Source organism: Oncorhynchus tshawytscha, linkage group LG03 (assembly GCF_018296145.1).
Source record: "Oncorhynchus tshawytscha isolate Ot180627B linkage group LG03, Otsh_v2.0, whole genome shotgun sequence".
In the NCBI taxonomy this organism is placed as follows: Eukaryota; Metazoa; Chordata; class Actinopteri; order Salmoniformes; family Salmonidae; genus Oncorhynchus; species Oncorhynchus tshawytscha.
In genome coordinates, this window is record NC_056431.1 from 6,314,555 (window position 1) to 6,339,088 (window position 24,534).

General features: G+C 46.4%; 1 protein-coding gene across 1 annotated transcript; it reads left to right on the forward strand.

Annotated features, from left to right (window-relative positions):
- Positions 1-765: 765 nt before the first annotated feature.
- Positions 766-22,895, forward strand: LOC121840987 (zyxin-like). The gene is made up of 11 exons (XM_042306465.1): positions 766-916; positions 9,313-9,599; positions 10,235-10,491; positions 11,139-11,231; positions 13,775-14,416; positions 14,504-14,645; positions 16,851-17,020; positions 17,154-17,332; positions 17,621-17,660; positions 17,746-18,210; positions 20,332-22,895. The coding sequence occupies exons 2-11, from the start codon at positions 9,329-9,331 to the stop codon at positions 20,440-20,442; spliced, it is 2,370 nt and encodes a 789-aa protein (XP_042162399.1). The 5' UTR covers positions 766-916; positions 9,313-9,328; the 3' UTR covers positions 20,443-22,895.
- Positions 22,896-24,534: the final 1,639 nt, after the last annotated feature.

Here is a 24,534-nt window from a genome sequence, read left to right on the forward strand (position 1 = left end):
CCACGAGGATAGAAAACATAACGTGTGTGTGTGTGTGTGTGTGTGATAGGGAAGCTGTATCAGAGGTATCAGATGTGCAGGATGGGAGGGGTCATTCTCCGTGGTTGTGATATTACTGTAGGTTAGGGTTAGGCTCACATCCTCATGTCAGTAGGAACAGTTAGGTTCTATGAGGTACCATGTCCTTTTTTTTCACTCAATCAAACTGAGTAACAGAGTCACAGCAATGTATTACTTTATATTTCAAGGAAATAATGGTTATGCATGTATGTGATACCTGAACCAAACTGCATGGAAATGCCTTTTACACCAGGACAGGAACAGGGCTTTCAGCGAGTGCAACAACACTATGTGATGTGGCCTTTCCCTTGTGTCCCCCAACCATTTTAGTGTCTGTACCTAATCAAGCCTCTACCTCCATTATCTCTCTCCTCCCTCCCTCGTTCCCTCTCTCTCTGACCTTACAAGGAAAGGCAGGCAGCGTTGATGTCATAGAATGAAGAATGTTGCAGGAATGCAGAGAGAGACAGGGAGAAACCGAGAGGACAGACAGGGGCTACTGCCTTACAGCAGTTTATGAACATACAGGATGAGAAAGAGAAAGGTGGTGTTTACATAGTAATATACAAATCCTGAGAGAAAGTCCAACGAGAAAGAACTTGTTTGGAAGGATGGTGTCATTCCTTTTCCATGGAGAGGGGGAGGAGAGAGAGAGAGAGAGAGAGGAGAGGGAGGTGGGGAGGAGAGAGAGAGGGGGGGGATCTAACAGCTGTAGGGGAACTGAGAGAGGGGGGTAGAGGAAAGTTAACAAGCACACTTTCTTTCTGTGTTGGTTTGGATCTACAGCTAGGGAAAAGGAGAAGGAAGAGATACTGTAGGGGAGGGTAATAGTTTGCTCTCCCAACTGCACACATAGGTAAGAACAGATGTTACACTGATTATGAGTTATTAAATATTTTGTAGCCTTATCATTTCGGTCTAAGCAATGCTATAATCAGATTATGTGATATATAGTTTTGGTGCATTGCAGAGTTTCAACAGTTAAGAAGATGTATGAAAGAACAATAGCAAAGTGCCTGGTACGATTATTACTCATCTACCGGGCGGGTGTTCCGCTTTTTAGTCCACTGAGCAGTCCTTGTGCAAGGGGCGCATTTACACTTTTACAGCTTTTGATAGATTCCCGCTCGCTCACGACAAAGAAAAATTCAGAGGCTGTAACCGGAAGTACAGTTTAGGAGGAATAGTTAGCTGGCTGATTAGCCAGACAGAAATCTCACATTCATTTGAAAATAGACAGGGAAAGGGTGATGGCAACATCCATTTAGGGTACAGATAGACCTGCCGTTGAAGAATAAATAGAAAGGGGCCGGTTGATAACGATAAACCGTGTCATCGAAGTAGAGAGGCGAGGAAGTAACGTTAGCCCTCTACAACCTCTGGCTACTACCAACTGTAGGGAGGTTGCTAGCCAGCAAAAATATAGGTGAGTGCACAAACTAACTAGCCAGCATGTCTAGACAGATTGCGCTTTTATATGTAACTATTATATACATTTGCCGTTTTGAAGTTATTTCCACACTGGGTTGTATGCAGGTGAATGCTAGACCAGGGCTATCAATACGGATTGACACGCACTGCAATTCTCTTGAATCAGGGTTAGATAGACTTTACCTAGCTATGACTACATGGATGACCGTCGGATATTTAGTATATTATGTGTTCTTAGCTGTCTCGAGTTTAGCAGACCTACCATAGCTAATCAGAGGCATGCTAAAAGGTGGGTGGGGCGCTAATGCAATACAGTGGATCATGGTTATCCATCAAGTTCCTACCAGCTGTTATTTCATCCAAAATGGGATTCCATTGTTTCACAAGATGGTTGTTCTCACGCAAACCCACTGACTAAAATGTAAAGAGAGAATATAGATTTAAAACTGAGTGCTGTGGTAGCCTCTTTTTGGTATTCCCCCCATTAGTCCACTGTTTTCATTAGTCCAACTGTTTTGCATGTCAAGTGTTCAAGATATTGGACTTTCAAGAAGCAAAGTGTCACTGGCCAAATCAAATGTTATTCATCACATGCTTCATAAACAGCAGCTGTAGACTGACAGTGAAATGGGTGATTAACATTTGTGTAACATTCCTACAGGAATCTGTTCCAAAAACGTTGTAAAGTACAAGGTTGCCAACAAACAACGCATACAAAGTAGCATGATCAATTAACATAGCTGCCGAATAGGCATCAACTCACCACGCGTGTCTGTGCTGAAACTCAAGGACAACGATGGAGCTTTAGCAACTGTAGGGTAGTCACTAGATGGCCATGCTAGAGAGGACAACACTGGCGTCAGAGCTGATGAGCTAGTAGGGAAGTATTTTTGTTGTTGATTTAGGGCTAGGGTCATGGTAACGTTAGGGGATAGGGTTAGGTGTTAAGGGTCCAATATTGTGTGTGTGTGTGTGTGTGTGTGGGGGGTTGATACAGTTATATATCGGGATATTATTTTTGACACTATCGTTTTGACTATCGCAATTTTATCAAATAATAATTTTTCCTTCATAGCTTGTACTCAATCTTTTTAAATAAGGAGCCAATTTGTTTTCAGCACTTTTATTTCCATGACTGATCAAAACTTGTTTTCTCATGACTCTCTTGTCCTCCTGCAGTAGATGTATGGTGAGCAGCATGTTTGGCACATTGAGTCGCAATAAAATCACAGTATCGCATGGTGATACATATAGAATCGCGAGAATCGTAATACATATAGTATCGTCACCTAATTATTGTGATAATATTGTATCATGACGTCCCTGGCAATTCTCAGCCCTAGTTCAAGAGTGTCTTTCAGAATCAAGTGCTTCTGCCTGTTTTATACTCCTCATCTGGACTCCAAAGCGATCACCCCCAAGCAGCGTGTTGGCTTGTCACTAGTGTTCTTATTGGTCTGGCACAGTATCTATTGTTGGTGTTGTTTCTCTCAGGTGAACACTTACAGACAAAAAGCCAGTGGTAAAACAACAGTGTACTGTAAGTGTTTAGTGTTATAGTCCCATCCATCCACATCCAACACCAAAAGATGCTTCAATCGATGTCTGGGCCTTGATACCATCTCAAATATCATCTCCTCTACCAAATGAATTGTCTTCTAATCCTCCTTTGTAAACCGATGACCAACCGACCATGTGGAAATCATAACGTACTCGATAAGCTAAGAGCTATTATTTACAGTAGACGGTTTGCATGAGTTTAGCGCTCTCTCTGCACACATGATGTCGCCTCACAGCCAAGCTATAAAACTAGTCAAGATGATGAAATACAGGCCGTGGTGATGTCATCCAACTGAAATGATAGGAGGGAGCTTTTGAGAGGGAGGGGGGTGTTGAGGTAGGAGTGATTTAGGGAGTGAAAGGGGGAGCAGATTGGAGATGGAGGGAAAGGAAAAAGCAGACCATGGTGTTGATGATGTCATTCAACTGAAGTGCCAAACGTTCTCACCATGGTCTCATCATCTCTGGATCCAATTTCACAATGGTTTACTTTAGTTAGGCTTAGGGGACTGTCCGGGAGGAGCCTGTAGCTGACCTCACCATATAAAACCATTAGCCAGGTCTACAGCCACATGGAATCTGTGGGGAATGTTTTTTTTGTCAATGTCTTTACAGTTGGCTGAGTAGTGAATTAAATAATACATCATAAAAAATCACTTGACTAATGTAGGATGACATTTACAGCGGTATTTGTTTTTTTAATTCCTCAAATCGGTTGGTCTATTTCCAGGGGCACCATGAGGAACGTTTGCTCCTAGCATGTCTCAGTCCCGTGACCGTCTCATGCATTATCCCCAGGGCTTTTCTACAGTAGGCTAATATAATGAGACACTTTTAAATGAGCACTAGAACCAATAAGCCTAGTTCTCTGCCTCCACTTAGTGTATAGCGCTGGCTCTCTAGAAAGATAGAAAGCCTTTAGATCAAAGCCTCGTAATATTTCCCTCACAACTGCACAGTCTGCTGGTATCCAATGCACTGGCCCTTATTAGCAGAGGTTTCAACAGGGTTCTATTGGCCAAGGAGAGCAGGTTTCTGTCTGACTGAGGATATTACAGGGGAGGTCTGCTCTGCTTGATGCAGGCTCTTTCATCACAGAGAGGAGCCAACGCTTTGTCAGTGGAGCGTTGGACTCTTACTAGGTTGGACTTTTACAGCCAGTTTCCAAGACTGCTTTGTGTGGTCTTGGAAATATAAGACAGCTAGCTAGCCTACAGGCTGTAGCAAGCTGTGCTAGGGCAGGCAACCAGATTGGTTGATGTCCCCTTTGGTCATTTGCCTTTAATATTTCATCCTGCTCTTCTCTGCATTATTTAACAGTAAATCCATTTTGAAAATAGAAATGTTTTAACAGTTTGTGGCTTTTTGTTGCTCACTTTGAAGGGGCTTGTGAGCAAATATGAGATCTTCTCTCTTTGGCTTCCTGTCAGCATTTTAACTGTTAAAGTACGAAGTTATGAGTGAAATGTTGAAAACGCTGTGTTTTTACAGAGGATCCCAACAAACAAAGTTAGTTTACTTATGCTGTTTTTTCCTTCATACTGTGTTGAGGCCTGAGTCAGCATTTCAGGAATACTTTCACCCACGCTTGATGTCTTTATCTTGTCAGAACTTGTGTCAAGGCCCCCAAGTCATAGCTACATGCAATGTGGAAACCTCAATTTCAAAATGAAAAACGTGTCTTAAGGTAACTGTCAAGTTAAAATCTCACTTTTTAAAGTTCATATTCTGTTAACTCGTCCTGTACTCGTATTTGCGACCAAAGCATGAATTGGAGAAAAAACACTTTAAAAAACCTACCAACCAACTTGTATCACACAGTCCCTTCAAAAAGGTGCCTGCTATTTACTCCTAGAACATGATGTCATGTTGGCTGATTGGCTGAGCTTGAGAGTCGGCCGTCTACTTGCCTTAATATTTTTAATGAACAGTATACACCACCCACACCATTCTGTCGCTGGGGTACACCCACCACCATTCTGTCGCTGGGGTACACCCACACCATTCTGTCGCTGGGGTACACCCACACCATTCTGTCGCTGGGGTACACCCACCACCATTCTGTCGCTGGGGTACACCCACACCATTCTGTCGCTGGGGTACACCCACACCATTCTGTCGCTGGGGTACACCCACACCATTCTGTCGCTGGGGTACACCCACACCATTCTGTCGCTGGGGTACACCCACACCATTCTGTCGCTGGGGTACACCCACCACCATTCTGTCGCTGGGGTACACCCACACCATTCTGTCGCTGGGGTACACCCACACCATTCTGTCGCTGGGGTACACCCACACCATTCTGTCGCTGGGGTACACCCAAACCATTCTGTCGCTGGGGTACACCCACACCATTCTGTCGCTGGGGTACACCCACACCATTCCAACACAGAGAACCTGCTTTTTAACCTACTTAATACAAATTAAATAACTTTCACTCATATAATTAATTATAGGTCATATTTCACAAAAATCTTGTAACCCTGGGAAGGAAGTTACGTAAAGTTTCTCATGAAACTGACATGGCGTAACATAGTCAAGCCTGGGTGGTAAATCATTCCCCGTCTAAGGGCTGATTCTGATCATAGAGAAAGAAATCAGTCACCCGCATCACAAGCCCACATCGGAGCATGTACTAGGCTAGTTCTGGGGCATTGCTTTTCCTTCCAAAACAAACAAGGCCTGAGGAAACCCATTTATATTATCACTATGGCAATGGTTCTTAAATATGTTGTTGCTCTAACAAAAGCATTTCACATTATGGACAAAAGCATGTTTCTAGACATAAGCCATTAGGCTTGTTAATGATCCAACAGTGAGACACTGACTAGGACCCATCAATGTCGTTATATACAGTGCATTCTAAAAGTATTCAGACACTGACTAGGACCCATCAATGTCGTTATATACAGTGCATTCTAAAAGTATTCAGACACTGACTAGGACCCATCAATGTCGTTATATACAGTGCATTCTAAAAGTATTCAGACACTGACTAGGACCCATCAATGTCGTTATATACAGTGCATTCTAAAAGTATTCAGACACTGACTAGGACCCATCAATGTCGTTATATACAGTGCATTCTAAAAGTATTCAGACACTGACTAGGACCCATCAATGTCGTTATATACAGTGCATTCTAAAAGTATTCAGACAGTATTCAGACTTTTTCCACATTTTGTTCAATTACAGCCTTATTCTAAAATTGATTTAATTGTTTTTTTCCCCATCAATCTACACACAATATCCCATAATGACGAAACTGAAACTGATTTTTAGAAATGTTTGCTAATTTATTTAAAATAAAAATCTATCACATTTTACATAAGCATTCAGACCCTTTCGTCAGTACTTTGTTGAAGCACCTTTATCAGCAATTACAGCCTCAAGTCTTCTTGGGTATGTCGCTACACGCTTGGCACACCTGTATTTGGGGAGTTTCTCCCATTCTTCTCTGCAGATCCTCTCAAGCTCTGTCAGGTTGGAGGGGAGCGTCACTGCACAGCTATTTTCAGGCCTCTCCAGAGATGTTCGATCGGGTTCAAGTCCGGACTCTGGCTGGGACACTCAAGAACATTTAGAAACTTGTCCTGAAGCCACTCCTGCGTTGTCTTGGCTGTGTGCTTATGGTCGTTGTCCTGTTGGAAGTTAAACCTCTGCCCCAGTCTGAGGTCCTGAGCGCTCTGGAGCAGGTTTTCATCAAGGATCTCTCTGTACTTTACTCTGTTCATCTTTCCCTCAATCCTGACTAGTCTCCCAATCCCTGCCACCGAAATACATCCTCGCAGCATGAGGCAAGCATTCATAACCATGGCGATGTTGCCAGGTTTCCTCCAGATGTGACGCTTGGCATTCATGCCAAAGACTTCAATCTTGGTTTTATCAGATGAGAGAATCTTGTTTCTCATGGTCTGAGAGTCCTTTAGGTGCCTTTTGGCAAACTCCAAGAGGGCTGTCATGTGCCTTTTACTGAGGAGTGGCTTCCATCTGGCCACTCTACCATAAAGGCCTGATTGGTGGAGTGCTGCAGAGATGTTTGTCCTTCTGATGGTTCTCCCTCCCTGACCGAGGCCCTTCTCCCCCAATTGCTCAGTTTGGCTGGGCGGCCAGCTCTAGGAAGAGTCTTGGTGATTCCAAACTTCTTCCATTTAAGAGTGATGGAGGCCACTCTGTTCTTGGGGACCTTCAATGCTGCAGAAATGTTTTGGTACCCTTCCCCAGATCTGTGCCTCGACTCAATCCTGTCTCGGAGCTCTGTGGACAATTCCTTCGACCTTATGGCTTGGATTTTGCTCTGACATGCACTGTCAGCTGTGGGCCCTTATATAGACTGGTGTGTGCCTTTCCAAATCATATCCAATCAATTGAATTTACCACAGGTGGACTGCAATCAAGTTGTAGATACATCTTAAGCATGATCAATGGAAACAGGATACATCTGAGCTCAATTTGGAGTCTCATAGCAAACGGTGTGAATGCTTATTTACATAAGGTATGTCTTTAAAAAAAATATATTTACATTTGCAAAAAAAAAACAGTTTTCCTCTGTAATTATGGGGTATTGTGTGGATTGATGAGGGGGAGGGGAATTATTTAATACATTTTAGAATAAGGCTGTAACTTAACAAAATGTTGAAAAAGGGAATCCGAATGCACTGTATACTCTGTAGGGCACTATAATAGCCTAGTGTCTAGCAACGTTAAGACAGGTACTGAGAGAGAGGGCCCACGTCTCTGTTTAACCAGGGGTCACCTACAGGGCCCACGTCTCTGTTTAACCAAGGGTCACCTACAGGGCCCACGTCTCTGTTTAACCAGGGGTCGCCTACAGGGCCCACGTCTCTGTTTAACCAGGGGTCACCTACAGGGCCCACATCTCTGTTTAACCAGGGGTCACCTACCCACGTCTCTGTTTAACCAGGGGTCACCTACAGGGCCCACGTCTCTGTTTAACCAGGGGTCACCTACAGGGCCCACGTCTCTGTTTAACCAGGGGTCACCTACAGGGCCCACGTCTCTGTTTAACCAGGGGTCACCTACAGGGCCCACGTCTCTGTTTAACCAGGGGTCACCTACAGGGCCCACGTCTCTGTTTAACCAGGGGTCACCTTAACCAGGGGTCACCTACAGGGCCCACGTCTCTGTTTAACCAGGGGTCACCTACAGGGCCCACGTCTCTGTTTAACCAGGGGTCACCTACAGGGCCCACGTCTCTGTTTAACCAGGGGTCACCTACAGGGCCCACGTCTCTGTTTAACCAGGGGTCACCTACAGGGCCCACGTCTCTGTTTAACCAGGGGTCACCTACAGGGCCCACGTCTCTGTTTAACCAGGGGTCACCTACAGGGCCCACGTCTCTGTTTAACCAGGGGTCACCTACAGGGCCCACGTCTCTGTTTAACCAGGGGTCACCTACAGGGCCCACGTCTCTGTTTAACCAGGGGTCACCTACAGGGCCACAGGCGTTTGGGGAATCTGAGATAGAGCCGCTGTGGTAACGTCAGCATTTTTAACCACAAACACGTGAGGTAAACATTTGAGCTAACCCGTTGAATGACGCTCTCCTTGACGTAGCTCACATGAACATGTTATGGTGGTTTTACCCGTCTCAGGTCCGACCCAGTCAGCCCTATAGTAAACCATGCTGTAGTTCTCAACTGTTTTTATTACAATGAACGGTTTCATACTGAGAGTTGACCTTGAAGCAGCTGTAAGTGCTGCTATGGTTACGGTATACCTCTCTCCATACTGAGCCTAAGGAGTGGCTAGTGTGTATTTACAATCTGGGGTGAGGTACTGTGTAAAGCAGTCAAGATCTATCAGAGGTGTGTGTGTGTGTGTGTGTGTTTCTATGTGTGTGTGTGTTTCTGTGCATGCATGCTTTGGATGTTCTCTCCTGTAGTTAGGCTACAGGGTTGTTAGATCCTTTGTTGATGTGTCCCCACTAATTCACCAAAGAGAAATATTCCCCTACTGTTTCAAAAGCTCTGTGTGCTCACCTCAGATAAGCTAATGCTCAATGGTTCATTTCTATATCCAAGGTTTATTTTATCTTCTCTGCTATCCTTTCTACAACTGGCCTCCAGGTTTGCTAGACCTCCTCTGTAGCACAGCCATCTCTTTAACAGTTGGCAGCCTCCTTACCACTCATTTGAGTTTGTGTTGATTTGGATGGATTGTGTTTGTCCTCTTCTAAACCATCGTAATAAACCAATATGGTCATAAACAACAGCTGTCCTCTTCTTCTCTCCTCAGACAGTAAAACGACAACATGGCTGACTCCAGAGGCAGTAAACCCTTCATGGTGACTTCCTCCATCAACCTCAAAGTCACCACCCCCTCCTTCTACAACCAGCCAAAGAAGTTTGCCTCGGTCAACCCGCCGCGCCCCAAAAGCCAGTCCGACCCGTGGCCTCCCCCGGGCTCAACTCCTCCCGCAGGTCCCTCTCCTCCCCCCAGCCTGGTCTCAACACGCGGTGTCGGCACAGCTGTCATTGGTCGAGTTGGAGTGATGCCTCCACCCCCACCATCGCTCTGCGAAGGTGATTGGCCGTTTTCGTTTGTCATTTTGTAAACATTTATCCCATGCATCTAGTTGTCTGGTTCAATGTGACACCTAACTTCTTCACTTAATCTCTTTCCCTTCACAGTGCAGATGTGAAGTAACTGGATAGGTGTAAAAATATGGTGGTAGAGGTTTTTCTACTTTCCCACCTACTTATCCCTTCAAGTCTATTTTCTTGACAGTATCATTTCACTGTCTCTGTGTGGAGAAACTGTATTGTCATCGAGTTCCCTTGAATGAGTGTCTGGGTGGGTGCAGTGAATAGATGACAGGTTTTGAATGAGTGTCTGGGTGGGTGCAGTGAATAGATGACAGGTTTTGAATGAGTGTCTGGGTGGGTGCAGTGAATAGATGACAGGTTTTGAATGAGTGTCTGGGTGGGTGCAGTGAATAGATGACAGGTTTTGAATGAGTGTCTGGGTGGGTGCAGTGAATAGATGACAGGTTTTGAATGAGTGTCTGGGTGGGTGCAGTGAATAGATGACAGGTTTTGAATGAATTATAGAACGGTTTTGAAACTGGGTGGGTGCATTGGATTTTGCCAGTGCTGGGTGGGTTTGATTTTTGAATGAATTATAGAACCCTTAGAAACCATTGTTGCCATGCTATTAGACTTCCCGCCCCCTCCTCCTCCGTTGGACGATGAGCTGCCAGCCCCTCCCCTCAACTGTGCAACCACACCCCCAGCCTCTGATGCCCCTCCCCCGCCTTCCCTCCCCCTCCCGCGGTGGATGACCTGCCCCTCCCCCGCCCCGCTTGAGGAGAATGCCTGTCTCCCCCGTTCCCCATTCTCCCCTCCTCCACCACCCCCTCCCCCTCTCCCAGTCTCTGGTCCCAGCAGTGTCCCCAGTGCTGGGGAGAACTTTCAGGTGAGTCAGGGTTAATAATCATAAGAATGGAATGATTTCTGTATTATAAAGTGGGTGGTTTGAGCCCTGAATGCTGATTGGCTAACAGCTGTGGTATATGAGATCGTATAACACGGGTATGACGACATGTATTTTTACTGCTCTAATTACGTTGGTTACCAGTTTATAATAGCAATAAGGCACCTCGGGGGTTTGTGATATATGGCCAATATACCATGGCTAAGGTCTGTCCAGGCATTCCGCGTTGCGTCGTGCATAAGAACAGCCCTTAGCGTTGGTATATTGGCAATATACCACACCCCCTCGTGCCTTATTGCTTAAATATAGAACTTTCCATAAGGTCCCAAAGCACATTGTATTGGTGTAGTTGTGTTGGATGACAGCCAGAACTCTCATCCACACATCTACTACCATGGTGGATGTCCCCAGTAAACAGATGTGGAAGTCTATTGCCTAACCTGATGTGAGTGCTTAAGTTCTGATCCATGCAAATCAGTTACATTCTGTTCTATCAGTACACTTCTGTGCACATTCCCCATTGACACAAGTGTATGATTTAGGTGGCAGTTGGAGTTCGCTACATTTTTCAAGTCAAGATTCAGCCTGTTGATCAACCATCTCTCTCTTTCTCCCCCCCTCCCACACAGCATCTGGCAAAGCAGACTAGTTTTGACAAACAGCTGGATTCTCTGACTGACCTGCTGTCTGAGATGGAGACCAGAGGACCCTTCAACCCCAAGGTACAGAGAAGGACAAGGGGGAGGAGGGAAAGTATTTCGTAGACTGTAGAGCTTCATAGACTGTAGAGCTTCATATACTGTAGAGCGTCATATACTGTAGAGCGTCATATACTGTAGAGCGTCATAGACTGTAGAGCGTCATAGACTGTAGAGCGTCATATACTGTAGAGCGTCATAGACTAGAGCGTCATATACTGTAGAGCTTCATATACTGTAGAGCGTCATATACTGTAGAGTGTCATATACTGTAGAGCGTCATATACTGTAGAGCTTCATATACTGTAGAGCGTCATATACTGTAGAGCTTCATAGACTGTAGAGCGTCATGTACTGTAGAGCGTCATAGACTGTAGAGCGTCATAGACTGTAGAGCGTCAGACTAGAGCGTCATATACTGTAGAGCGTCATATACTGTAGAGCGTCATATACTGTAGAGCGTCATAGACTGTAGAGCGTCATAGACTGTAGAGCGTCATAGACTGTAGAGCGTCATAGACTGTAGAGCGTCATAGACTAGAGCGTCATATACTGTAGAGCGTCATAGACTGTAGAGCGTCATAGACTGTAGAGCTTCGTATACTGTAGAGCTTCATATACTGTAGAGCGTCATATACTGTAGAGCGTCGTATACTGTAGAGCGTCGTATACTGTAGAGCGTCGTATACTGTAGAGCGTCATATACTGTAGAGCGTCATATACTGTAGAGCGTCATATACTGTAGAGCGTCATATACTGTAGAGCGTCATAGACTGTAGAGCTTCATAGAAGCACCCAACGTCAGTAAACCAACAGGGAATCTGACTGTAACAAAAGACTGCAGAAGACAGTATGATACAGAGAGAGTAGGAAAGACTTGGGACTGAGAAGATGGAGGGAAATAAAGATGCGATGTGGAGGGGAATAAATGGAGGAGTAGGGAGGGGGAATGAATGGAGGAGAGTGGAGGGAGGGGGGGAATGAATGGAGGAGTAGGGAGGGGGGGAATGAATGGAGGAGTAGGGAGGGGGAATGAATGGAGGAGTAATGGAGGAGAGGGGGGGGAATGAATGGAGGAGTAGGGAGGGGGAATGAATGGAGGAGTAGGGAGGGGGAATGAATGGAGGAGTAGGGGGGGGGAGGAATGAATGGAGGAGTAGGGAGGGGGAATGAATGGAGGAGTAGGGGGGGGAATGAATGGAGGAGTAGGGAGGAATGGAGGAGTAGGGAGGGGGGAATGAATGGAGGAGTAGGGAGGGGGAATGAAATGAATGGAGGAGTAGGGAGGGGGAATGAATGGAGGAGTAGGGAGGGGGAATGAATGGAGGGGAGGGGGAATGAATGGAGGAGGGGAGGGGGAATGAATGGAGGAGTAGGGAGGGGGAATGAATGGAGGAGTAGGGAGGGGGAATGAATGGAGGAGTAGGGAGGGGGAATGAATGGAGGAGTAGGGAGGGGGAATGAATGGGGGAGTAATGAATGGAGGAGTAGGGAGGGGGAATGAATGGAGGAGTAGGGAGGGGGAATGAATGGAGGAGTAGGGAGGGGGAAATGAATGGAGGAGTAGGGAGGGGGAAATGAATGGAGGAGCAGGGAGGGGGAAATGAATGGAGGAGCAGGGAGGGGGAAATGAATGGAGGATGGAGGAGCAGGGAGGGGGAAAAATGAATGGAGGAGCAGGGAGGGGGGAAATGAATGGAGGAGACGTTGACTCAGAAGTCTGAATAAAGGGGCCTCCAAGGTAGAGAGAAAGAGGGGAGAGAGAGCAGGTTAGGATAAACCGTTTGGCCAGATGCCAGGCTGTTTTGTGTCTGTTCAGGCTGATGGCTCTAGGATGAGTAAGCTGTTCGTTACTCTACACAGACAGACAATGAGAGAGTGATGTACAAAAACAGAGGAAGTGAGTGATGCAGAGAAACTCACACTGAATGATGTATATAAAGAAAGATGGCGATGCAAATAGAAAGAGGGACCAAGCAAGACCGAGAGAGAGACGTGGTACACAATGCATACTCCATTGTGATCAGGCCTGTGTGTGTGGGGCCAAGCCAGCAGTCTGGGGAAACAGCCATAAATGGAGAGTGTTTTTATCCTCCTGGGAGGAACTGGATCAGAAAAGAGAAATGTTGGCACAAGCTCTTGATAAGAATGTCAGAGACAGATTACTACTGATGAGCTCAAGTTCCCCTGTATGACTCAGAGCCTGTGCTTTGTGGAAGTTGAACATTTGATACGATAGAAAATCACTACCTGCAACCTTTTAAAATGTTTGAATTCTGTACTTGAATGATACTAATAGCCGTTTTCACCGTTCCTAAAAACACAGCCGGCTTGTTAAGGAGGGTGGATTGTTTAGAATGTTTCAAATAGTACTGTATAGAACATTGTATTTTCAACTGGAAAACTTCCAAAATAGCTGAAGGGGCACTCAGTTCCTAATGCTTTTAGTGTAAAAGTAGGTTTGAGTTCAATACAACAGCTTGTAGTTGTTTGTTGTCTCATAGTTCTCTTCAACTCTTCAGTACATATAGCCTGTAATGTTTTCTTGTCTGATCTTGTCTCCCCAGTTGCCCAGTCAGTACTCAGCTCCTCCTCCTCCTGCCCCCAAGCCTGCAGGTCCTCCCCCCACTGCTCCCAAGCCCAACCTCTCCTTCCTCCCCCCTCCAGAGATGGGAGACAAGCCCCCTCCCGCTCCCTGGGCCGAGGAGCTCAAACTCCGCACGACACACAGACAAGCCAATAACCCTATATCCGCCCCAGTTCCTGCTCCTGCCCCACAGCCATTTGCTAAAGCCCCAGTCGTGGCTCCTAAGGCTTTTGGGGGCATGAAAACGGGGACGTCCGTGTCTCCTGTGGGGCTGAAGAACCAGAACCACGCCCTGGCTCCATTTGGTGTTGCTCCTAAACCTTCCCCTGCAGCCAGCTCCTTCCCTCCTCCTCCTGCCGCTCCTCCTGCCGCTCCTCCTGCCGCTCCTCCTGCCGCTCCTCCTGCCGCTCCTCCTGCCGCTCCTCCTCCTGCCGCTCCTCCCGCCCCACCAGCCAACAAAGTGGCTCCCCCAGCCTTCAATCACTCAAAGCCCTCTTCCATTGACTCTCAGATGACTGTGAGCCTGCCCCCTCCTGCTCCCGTGCCCCCTCCTCAGCCCAAAGCGATGACATCACCACCTTCTTCTTTCAGCCAGCCAATGAAATCTCCCCCTTCATCAAAGGTATGTTAGGAGACCCTTTGGGGTGAGTGTGTGTGTGTGTGTTTAGTACTCCCCCTGTTAGATAGATATGTGTTTTCTGTCCCCCAGCCCTCGCCTCCTGGGCCTGTCTCTGTCCCAGGTGGAGGTGTTCCTCTCTCCATGAGGGAGGTGGAGGAGCTGGAGAGAATGACCAATGCATTCATCAAAGACATGGACACACACGCTCCCGTCATCACCTCAGCACCTACAGGTACACACACACCCTCCGCTCATCACCTCAGCACCTACAGGTACACACACACCCTCCGCTCATCACCTCAGCACCTACAGGTACACACACACACCCTCCGTTCATCACCTCAGCACCTACAGGGACACACACACCCTCCGTTCAGCACCTACAGGTACACACACACCCTCCGTTCAGCACCTACAGGTACACACACACCCTCCGTTCAGCACCTACAGGTACACACACACCCTCCGTTCAGCACCTACAGGTACACACACACCCTCCTTTCATCACCTCAGCACCAACAGGTACACACACACCCTCCGTTCATCACCTCAGCACCAACAGGTACACACACACCCTCCGTTCATCCATCACCTCAGCACCAACAGGTACACACACACCCTCCGTTCATCACCTCAGCACCTACAGGTACACACACCCTCCGTTCATCACCTCAGCACCAACAGGTACACACACACCCTCCGTTCATCACCTCAGCACCAACAGGTACACACACACCCTCCGTTCATCACCTCAGCACCAACAGGTACACACACACCCTCCGTTCAGCACCTCAGGTACCACACACACCCTCCGTTCATCACCTCAGTACCAACAGGTACACACACAGGAACCTACAGGTACACACACACACCCTCCGTTCATCACCTCAGCACCTACAGGTACACACACACACCCTCCGTTCATCACCTCAGCACCAACAGCTACACACACACCCTCCGTTCAGCACCTCAGCACCTACAGGTACGTACACACACACCCTCCGTTCATCACCTCAGCACCTACAGGTACGTACACACACACCCTCCGTTCATCACCTCAGCACCTACAGGTACACACACACACCCCTCCGTTCAGCACCTACAGGTACACCCCTCCGTTCAGCACCTACAGGTACACACATACCCTCCGTTCAGCACCTCAGCACCTACAGGTACGTACACACACACATACCCTCCGTTCAGCACCTCAGCACCTACAGGTACGTACACACACACATACCCTCCGTTCAGCACCTCAGCACCTACAGGTACGTACACACACACATACCCTCCGTTCAGCACCTCAGCACCTACAGGTACGTACACACACACATACCCTCCGTTCAGCACCTCAGCACCTACAGGTACGTACACACACACACACCCTCCGTTCAGCACCTCAGCACCTACAGGTACGTACACACACACACACCCTCCGTTCAGCACCTCAGCACCTACAGGTACGTACACACACACACACCCTCCGTTCAGCACCTCAGCACCTACAGGTACGTACACACACACCCTCCGTTCATCACCTCAGCACCTACAGGTACACACACACACACACCCTCCGTTCAGCACCTACAGGTACACACACACACGCTCCATTCATCACCTACTCTAGTTCATTGTTTCATACTACCATACCCATCGTGTCAGAACAAGCTCTATTATCAGAGCGTCATTATCTTGTCCAGTTCCTGCCTGACAACACTCTCAGTATGCTATTGGTTCTGATTGATTGGGCTGTAGTTCTAGTCGACTGGGCTGTAGTTCGAGTCGACTGGGCTGTAGTTCGAGTCGACTGGGCTGTAGTTCGAGTCGACTGGGCTGTAGTTCTAGTCGACTGGGCTGTAGTTCTAGTCGACTGGGCTGTAGTTCGACTGGGCTGTAGTTCGAGGGCTCGACTGGGCTGTAGTTCGAGTCGACTGGGCTGTAGTTCGAGTCGACTGGGCTGTAGTTCGAGTCGACTGGGCTGTAGTTCGAGTCGACTGGGCTGTAGTTCGAGTCGACTGGGCTGGGGTGCTGATGGGCTGGGGTGCTGCTGGGCTGAGGTGCTGATTGGCCTTTCATCAAAATGATTGATCAGGGTAATTAGGCAGTAAGGAGCCTCCTCCCTCCTCTCTCTCATTGGTGCTAGACCAGTATGTCTGTGGTAATGACTTAATGACTGTGTGGAATAGGGTTGACTGGGCTCTGCCTCTGTCAGCGTCAACCAACTATTATCCCCTCTCTCTTCGTCCTCTCTCTTTGTCCTCTCTCCCTTTCTATCTCTCTGTCCTCATCTCCCTCTCTCTCCTCATCTCCCTCTCTCTCCTCATCTCCCTCTCTCTCCTCATCTCTCTCTCTCTCTCCCTCTACTCATCTCTCCACTCCCTCTCTCCACTCTCTCTCTCTCTCTCTCCCCCTCTCTCCCCATCTCTCTCTCTTTCAGAGGTATGTGGTAAGTGTGGTGAGGCTCTGTCTCGTTCCCAGCCTGCAGTGAGAGCCATGAACAAACTCTTCCACTCTGACTGTTTCTGCTGTATGAGCTGCCATCGCCCCCTGCAGGGCATGCAGTTCTACGACAAGGACGGGACGCCACAGTGTGACGACTGCTACACTGTGAGTACACACATGTACACGCACAGTAATTACATGCACAAACAGCTTACAGTAATTAATTCACTCTCTCACACACAAAGACATGTAACGTGTTTGCTCTCTCTCCCACCCTCCTGTCTGTGTGTCTCTACAGAGTTCTCTGGCGGTGTGTTCTCGGTGTGGGGAGCGTATTACAGACCGTGTGTTGAAGGCGGTGGGACAGTGTTTCCATGCCCATTGTTTCCGCTGCTGCACCTGCGCCTGCAGCCTGGAGGGGGCGCCCTTCATCACCGACGACAACAACAACCCATACTGTGTCCCAGACTACCACAGGTACGGCCTCTCATCTCCTTGTCTTTCTCTCTCTCTCTCAGGTATTGTCCTCTGTGTGTGTGGTACAGTCCAATGTCCTCTCTGTCCCCCTGCCTGTAGGTGTTTCTCTCCCCTGTGTGTGTGTGGTACAGTCTAATGTCCTCTCTGTCCCCCTGCCTGTAGGCGTTTCTCTCCCCTGTGTGTGTGTGGTACAGTCTAATGTCCTCTCTGTCCCCCTGCCTGTATTCGTTTCTCTCCCCTGTGTGTGTGTGGTACAGTCTAATGTCCTCTCTGTCCCCCTGCCTGTAGGCGTTTCTCTCCCCTGTGTGTGAGCTGTGGTGAGCCCATAGTTCCTAAGTCAAGTCCTCTCTGTCCCCCTGCCTGTAGAACTTCCACCTGTGCTAGCTGTGAGGAGGACATAGACCTTCCTAAAGTACTACCGCTGTGAGGTAAGGACAACAGACCTGCTACATCTAAAGTACTACCGCTGTGAGGTAAGGACAACAGACCTGCTACATCTAAAGTACTACCGCTGTGAGGTAAGGACAACAGACCTGCTACATCTAAAGTACTACCGCTGTGAGGTAAGGACAACAGACCTGCTACATCTAAAGTACTACCGCTGTGAGGTAAGGACAACAGACCTGCTACATCTAAAGTACTACCGCTGTGAGGTAAGGACAACAGACCTGCTACATCTAAAGTACTACCGCTGTGAGGTAAGGACAACAGACCTGCTACATCTAAAGTACTACCACTGTGAGGTAAGGACAACAGACCTGCTACATCTAAAGTACTACCGCTGTGAGGTAAGGACAACAGACCTGCTACATCTAAAGTACTACCGCTGTGAGGTAAGAACAACAGACCTGCTACATCTAAAGTGCTACCGCTGTGAGGTAAGGACAACAGACCTGCTACATCTAAAGTACTACCGCTGTGAGGTAAGGACAACAGACCTGCTACATCTAAAGTGCTACCGCTGTGAAGTAAGGACAACAGACCTGCTACATCTAAAGTACTACCGCTGTGAGGTAAGGACATCAGACCTGCTACATCTAAAGTACTACCGCTGTGAGGTAAGGACAACAGACCTGCTACATCTAAAGTGCTACCGCTGTGAAGTAAGGACAACAGACCTGCTACATCTAAAGTACTACCGCTGTGAGGTAAGGACATCAGACCTGCTACATCTAAAGTACTACCGCTGTGAGGCATTTTTCCTATTTTGTTGCCTTACCTGGAATTAAAGTTGTATCATTTGATTTACACAACATGCCTACCACTTTGAAGATGCAAGAAATACGACAAAAAAACAGAACTTGGGTGTGTATAACTATTCACCCCCCCAAAGTCAATACTTTGTAGAGCCACCTTTTGCAGGAATTACAGCTGCAAGTCTCTTGGGGTATGTCTCTAATAGCTTGGCACATCTAGCCACTGGGATTTTTGCCCATTCTTCAAGGCAAAACTGCCCCAGCTCCTTCAAGTTGGATGGGTTCTGCTGGTGTACAGCAATCTTTGTCATACCACATATTTCCAATTGGATTGAGCTCTGGGCTTTGACTAGACCATTCCAAGATATTTAAATGTTTCCCCATGAACATCTGGAGTGTTGCTTTAGCAGTATGCTTAGGATCATTGTCCTGTTGGACGGTGAACCTCCGTCCCAGTCTCAAATCTCTGAAAGACTGAAACAGATTTCCCTCAAGAATTTCCCTGTATTTAGCACCATCCATCATTCCTTCAATTCTGACCAGTTTTCTAGTCCCTGCCGATGTAAAACATCCCCACAGCATGATGCTGCCACCACCATGCTTCACTGTGGTGATGAGCGTTCTCGGGGTGATGAGTGTTCTCGGGGTGATGAGCGTTCTCGGGGTGATGAGCGTTCTCGGGGTGATGAGCGTTCTCGGGGTGATGAGCGTTCTCGGGGTGATGAGCGTTCTCGGGGTGATGAGAGTTGTTGGGTTTGCGCCAGACATAGCATTTATCTTGATGGCCAAAAAGCTCCATTTTAGTCTCATCTGACCAGAGTACCTTCTTCCATATGTTTGGGGAGTCTCCCAAATGCTTTTTGGCGAACACTTTAAGCAATGGCTTTTCTGGCCACTCTTCTGTAAAGCCCAGCTCTGTGGAATGTACGGCATAAAGTGGTCCTACGGGCAGATACTCCAATCTCTGCTGTGGAGCTTTGCAGCTCCTTCAGGGTTATCTTTGGTCTCTTTGTTGCCTCTCTGATTAATGCCCTCCTTGCCTGGTCCATGTTCATGTCCTTAGTTTTGGTGGGCGGCCCTCTCTTGGCAGGTTTGTTGTAGTGCCATATTCTTTCCATTTTTTTAATAATGGATTTACTGGTGCTCTGTGGGATGTTCAAAGTTTCTATTTTTTTATAACCCAACCCTGATCTGTACTTCTCCACAACTTTGTCCCTGACTTGTTTGGAGAGCTCCTTAGTCTTCATAGTGCTGCTTGCTTGGTGGTGCCCCTTGCTTACTGGTGTTGCACACTCTGGGGCCTTTCAGAACAGGTGTATATCTATCTATCGATCATGTCACTGATCATGTGACACTTAAAGTCCACCTGTGTGCAATCTATTTAACTAATTATGTGACTTCTGAAGGTAATTGGTTGCACCAGATCTTATTTAGGGGCTTCATAAGCGAAGGGGGTGAATACATATGCATGCAATGCTTTTCAGTTTTTTATTTTATATAATTTTTTGAAACAAGTAATTTTTCTGGGGACTATTTTGTGTATGTCCATTACATGAAATCCAAATAAAAATCCATTTAAATTACAGGTTGTAATGCAACAAAATAGGAAAAACGCCACGGGGGATGAATACTTTTGCAAGGCACTGTAAAGAAAGTGCCAGATGTAAAGATGAACTCCTAAAGATGTATTATGAAGAGATGGTTAAATATCTTAACAGTTGGAATGGAGTCCCCGCGTGTTTTGGATGTAACTGTTTTCCAGTGACCTTCTGCACATCCTGAAGTCTCTCTTCCTGGTTGCAGGATTGTTCCCGCCCCCTCTCCATAGAGGCGGACGCAGACGGCTGCTACCCATTGGACGGCAGGATCCTGTGCATGAAGTGCCACACCCAGCGGGCCAAGGCTATGCAGTGATTGGTGGACACATCTGTTATTCAAGTCAAACTTTGAACCAAATCCAAGACGGGATCCATTCAGCTTCCACCATTCTGTCTTTGCAACAGGGCTTTACTTGTGAGTGAGTGAGTGAGTGAGTGAGTGAGTGAGTGAGTGAGTGAGTGAGTGAGTGAGTGAGTGAGTGAGTGAGTGAGTGAGTGAGTGAGTGAAAGCGAGTATGTTTGCATGCAGATGTCGTTATGTCTCTCTCCTCTTTCTGCTTATTCCCCCTCTCAGTCCAGAGGTAATGTACTGCACTGAGAGACTCCATTCCTCCTCCCCTTCTCCCCTTGTGTTAATGCCAGTGTTATCAAGGCCATTTTTTGTTTATGCTTAAATTCCCAGCATGACTTGCACAAGCATAGCTTAGTCATGGGCTGTCCCAACAGTCAAATATGGTTTCCTCTCCTCTTCTCTTTTCACTGATAGGAAAACATGTTGAGAAGGTTTCAGCCTTAACTTTGATTTGTCTTTCACTTTTCAGTGGTACAGAAGGAAAAGAGTGGAAGTATTTCAGAGTGAGACATAGTAACAGTAAGATGAAGTTGACCCTAAATGCTGATCTTGGGTCAGTCTTGCAATCCCCCCCTTACTGATTATGGTTAGATCTTAGATCTGTGCCTACTGGCAACTTTTCCCAGAAGTTTAGTGTAACTCCCTGACCCCAGTGCATGAGGAGTTGAACAAAAGTTTAAGGTGGACTAATTCATGTTCCCCTGCACCTCCCATAGGGCTGAGCTCTGGTGGGCTGGTGGCACATGAAGCACTTTGTAGTGCCTGCAAACATACAAGTTACTTAACTGCCTTTAGAGAGTGCTTTCTAGAGAACTACATATCCCACCAGACACAATGTAGCAGAGCAGTGTGCTGTAGGAAATGTAGTTCCTCTTGGGCTAAAAACTGAGTGCAAAAAAAACAACAAAAATATGTGAATGTCGCTCTCGTTTGTTTTTGTTGTGTGCGTTTGTTGCTTTATAGGCATGCTTAGCTACAGATCACTGTCAGTTACTCTCACCAGTTTGTCAAGCACAGAATGAGGGTACAATACGATCAAAATGACCATTTATTTCTTTGTCAAAAGAATAGAAGATTTAAGATAATGATTAGAGACACTACCTAGAACAATTGTCAAAAGTTAGCCCAGCACAGATTCCATTCTTATGATCTCCTCATGTTAAATAGAGTGCTGTAGTTTAAAGAGGACCACATGGCTTAGAACAGAACCTACGCTACAGGCAGAAGTTGCTCTTAACCGCTAGGATCAGATTACCCTACCCCATCCCTAATCTTAATTTAAAGGGGATGGAGGGAAAACATCGGATCCTGCATCAGTAGTCAGGGGCAACTTCCAGGACCTACAGTATAATCCTATCATCCTCAATGAAGCGCTCTTGAACGCATACTTATCTAGTGTGCAGGCGAGTTAAGATATCTAATGATTAACATGGAGATATTACCTCTCATTAATTCAATTCACCTAAAGGTAAACTCATGGATTTTTGCACTATACACCTGCATTTACAAATGCTTAGTATTTTGGGTATTTGCAGCTCTCTGAATAACATAATAGAACTGGCTCTGAATCAGGGTTTTAAGTATTATAAACATGCAACAGATCAAATGGCCAGTCTGTTTTCCAGTAGAGTGTAGTAGGTCATTGGCTGTAGCAGTAGCATGTAGATCAAACCAATACAGTTCAAGGTGATGGTAACACGTCACTCAAACGCATCACACTTTAAATTCACTGCCAAGTTTTAATCATGTTTTTTTGTGCTTTACACAGTACATTGTTCCTCTTCCTTTCTCATAATACTCCAATGACTACCACTGTTTCCATTATTCAGCTTAGTGTTCTTTTATGTCTCGATATCAGTTATATTTACTCTGCTTGTAATCTTACCATACTGTATTTCATTGATAAGTACTTATTTTCAGTGATTTTTTTTCTGTGAAACTTTGTGAGTTGCCATTTCCACCCTAGTATTCCTCTCTCTCCTGTTCAGACTGGTTTGGCACCAAACACCCATCCTTATTACAATCCTCAGTCTGGCATAGCAACACAACCCTAAAGACCAAACTAACATCCTAAACCATATGGCCAAATACGACTCCATATGCATGTTATCTGGGTCGTCGGTATCATCTCTAGTATTCTCAGTTTTTCCATTTTTATTTGCACAAATGATTCCACCTTTGTGACCATGCCTTTGTCTTCACTGACAGACCATTGGTGTGTGATGATGCCTTCAAAAACACCACGTTGCTCATTTATTTAATGATGATTGCCTTGTTCTTTTCATATAGTTTTTATAAATACCTCTTATATTTGTGTGTTTACGGTTCCAAACATGCCAACATTAATTACCTGTACATGTCATTATTTTTCTTCTTTAATTTTACTGTACTCAAAATAAAACTGCTAATAGCCTAAATCCTGTGTGGTTTTATTGTGCCTGTTTGGCATTTGCAATAATTAAAGGTCTTTACCCCTGGAAGTTAATGTTCAGTATTGTCCTCATTCTCTCACATCAAATATAGTATTTCTATCAAATCAAATGTTATTAGTCACATGCGCCAAATACAACAGTTGTAGATCTTACACTGAAATGCTTACTTAGAAGCCCTTAACCCTTAACGATGCAGTTTTAAGAAAAAATAAAGAAGAAAGTCAGAAAAAAGAATTAAAAGCAGCAGTGAATAACAATAGCAGGGCTATATAATAGCTATATAATAGCAGGGCTATATAATAGCAGGGCTATATAATAGCAGGGCTATATAATAGCAGGGCTATATAATACTATATAATAGCAGGGCTATATAATAGCAGGGCTATATAATAGCAGGGGGTACCGGTGTCGAGGTAATTGAGATAATTATGTACATGCAGGTAGGGTTGTTAAAGTGGCTATGCATAGATAATAACAGTAGTAGCAGCGTGGGGGGTGCAAAGTAGAGGATGTTTAGAAGCTTCTTGGACCTAGATTTGGTGCTCCAGTACCACTTACTGTGTGGTAGCAGAAAGAACAGTATATGACTATGGGGCCTTCATCTGACACCGCCTGGTATAGAGGTCCTGGATAGCAGGAAGCTTGGCCCCGGTGATGTACTGGGCCGTATGCATTACCCTCAGTAGTGCCTTGCGGTCAGAGGCCGAGCAGTTGCCATACCAGGCAGTGATGCTCTCAATGGTGCAGCTGTAAAATCTTTTGAGGATCTGAGGACACATGCCAAATCTTTTCAGTCTCCTTAGGGGGAATATGTTATGTCGTGCCCTCTTTACGACTGTCTTGGTGTGCTTGGACCATGTTAGTTTGTTGATGTGGACGCCAAGGAACTTGAAGCTCTCAACCTGCTCCACTACAGCCCCATCGATGAGAATGGGGGCGAGCTCGATCCTCTATTTCCTGTAGTCCACAATCATCTCCTTTGTCTTGATCACATTGAGGGAGAGGTTGTTGTCCTTGCACCACATGGTCAGGTCTCTGACCTCCCTATAGGCTGTCTCATCGTTGTCAGTGATCAGGCCTGCCACTGTTGTGTCATCAGCAAACTTAATGATGGTGTTGGAGTTGTGCCTGGCCATGCAGTCATGAGTGAACAGGGAGTACAGGAGGGGACTGAGCATGCACCCCTAAGGGGCCCCCATGTTGAGGATCAGCATGGTGGATGTGGTGTTACCTACCCTTACCACCTGGGGGTGGCCTGTCAGGAAGTCTATGATCCAGTTGCAGAGTGAGGTGTTTAGTCCCAGGGTCCTTAGCTTAGTGATGAGCGTTGAGGGCACTATGGTGTTGAACACTGAGCTGTAGTCAATGAATAGCATTCTCACGTAGGTGTTCCTTTTGTCCATGTGGGAAAGGGCAGTGTGGAGTGTAATAGAGATTGCATCACCTGTGGATCTGTTGGTGCGGTATGCAATTTGGAGTGGGTCTAGGGTTTCTGGGATAGCAGTGTTGGTGTGAGCCATTACCAGCCTTTCAAAGCATTTCATGACTACAGACGTGAGTGCTCAGGGTCAGTAGTCATTTAGGCAGGTTACCTTAGTGTTCTTTGGCACAGATACATGTTGGT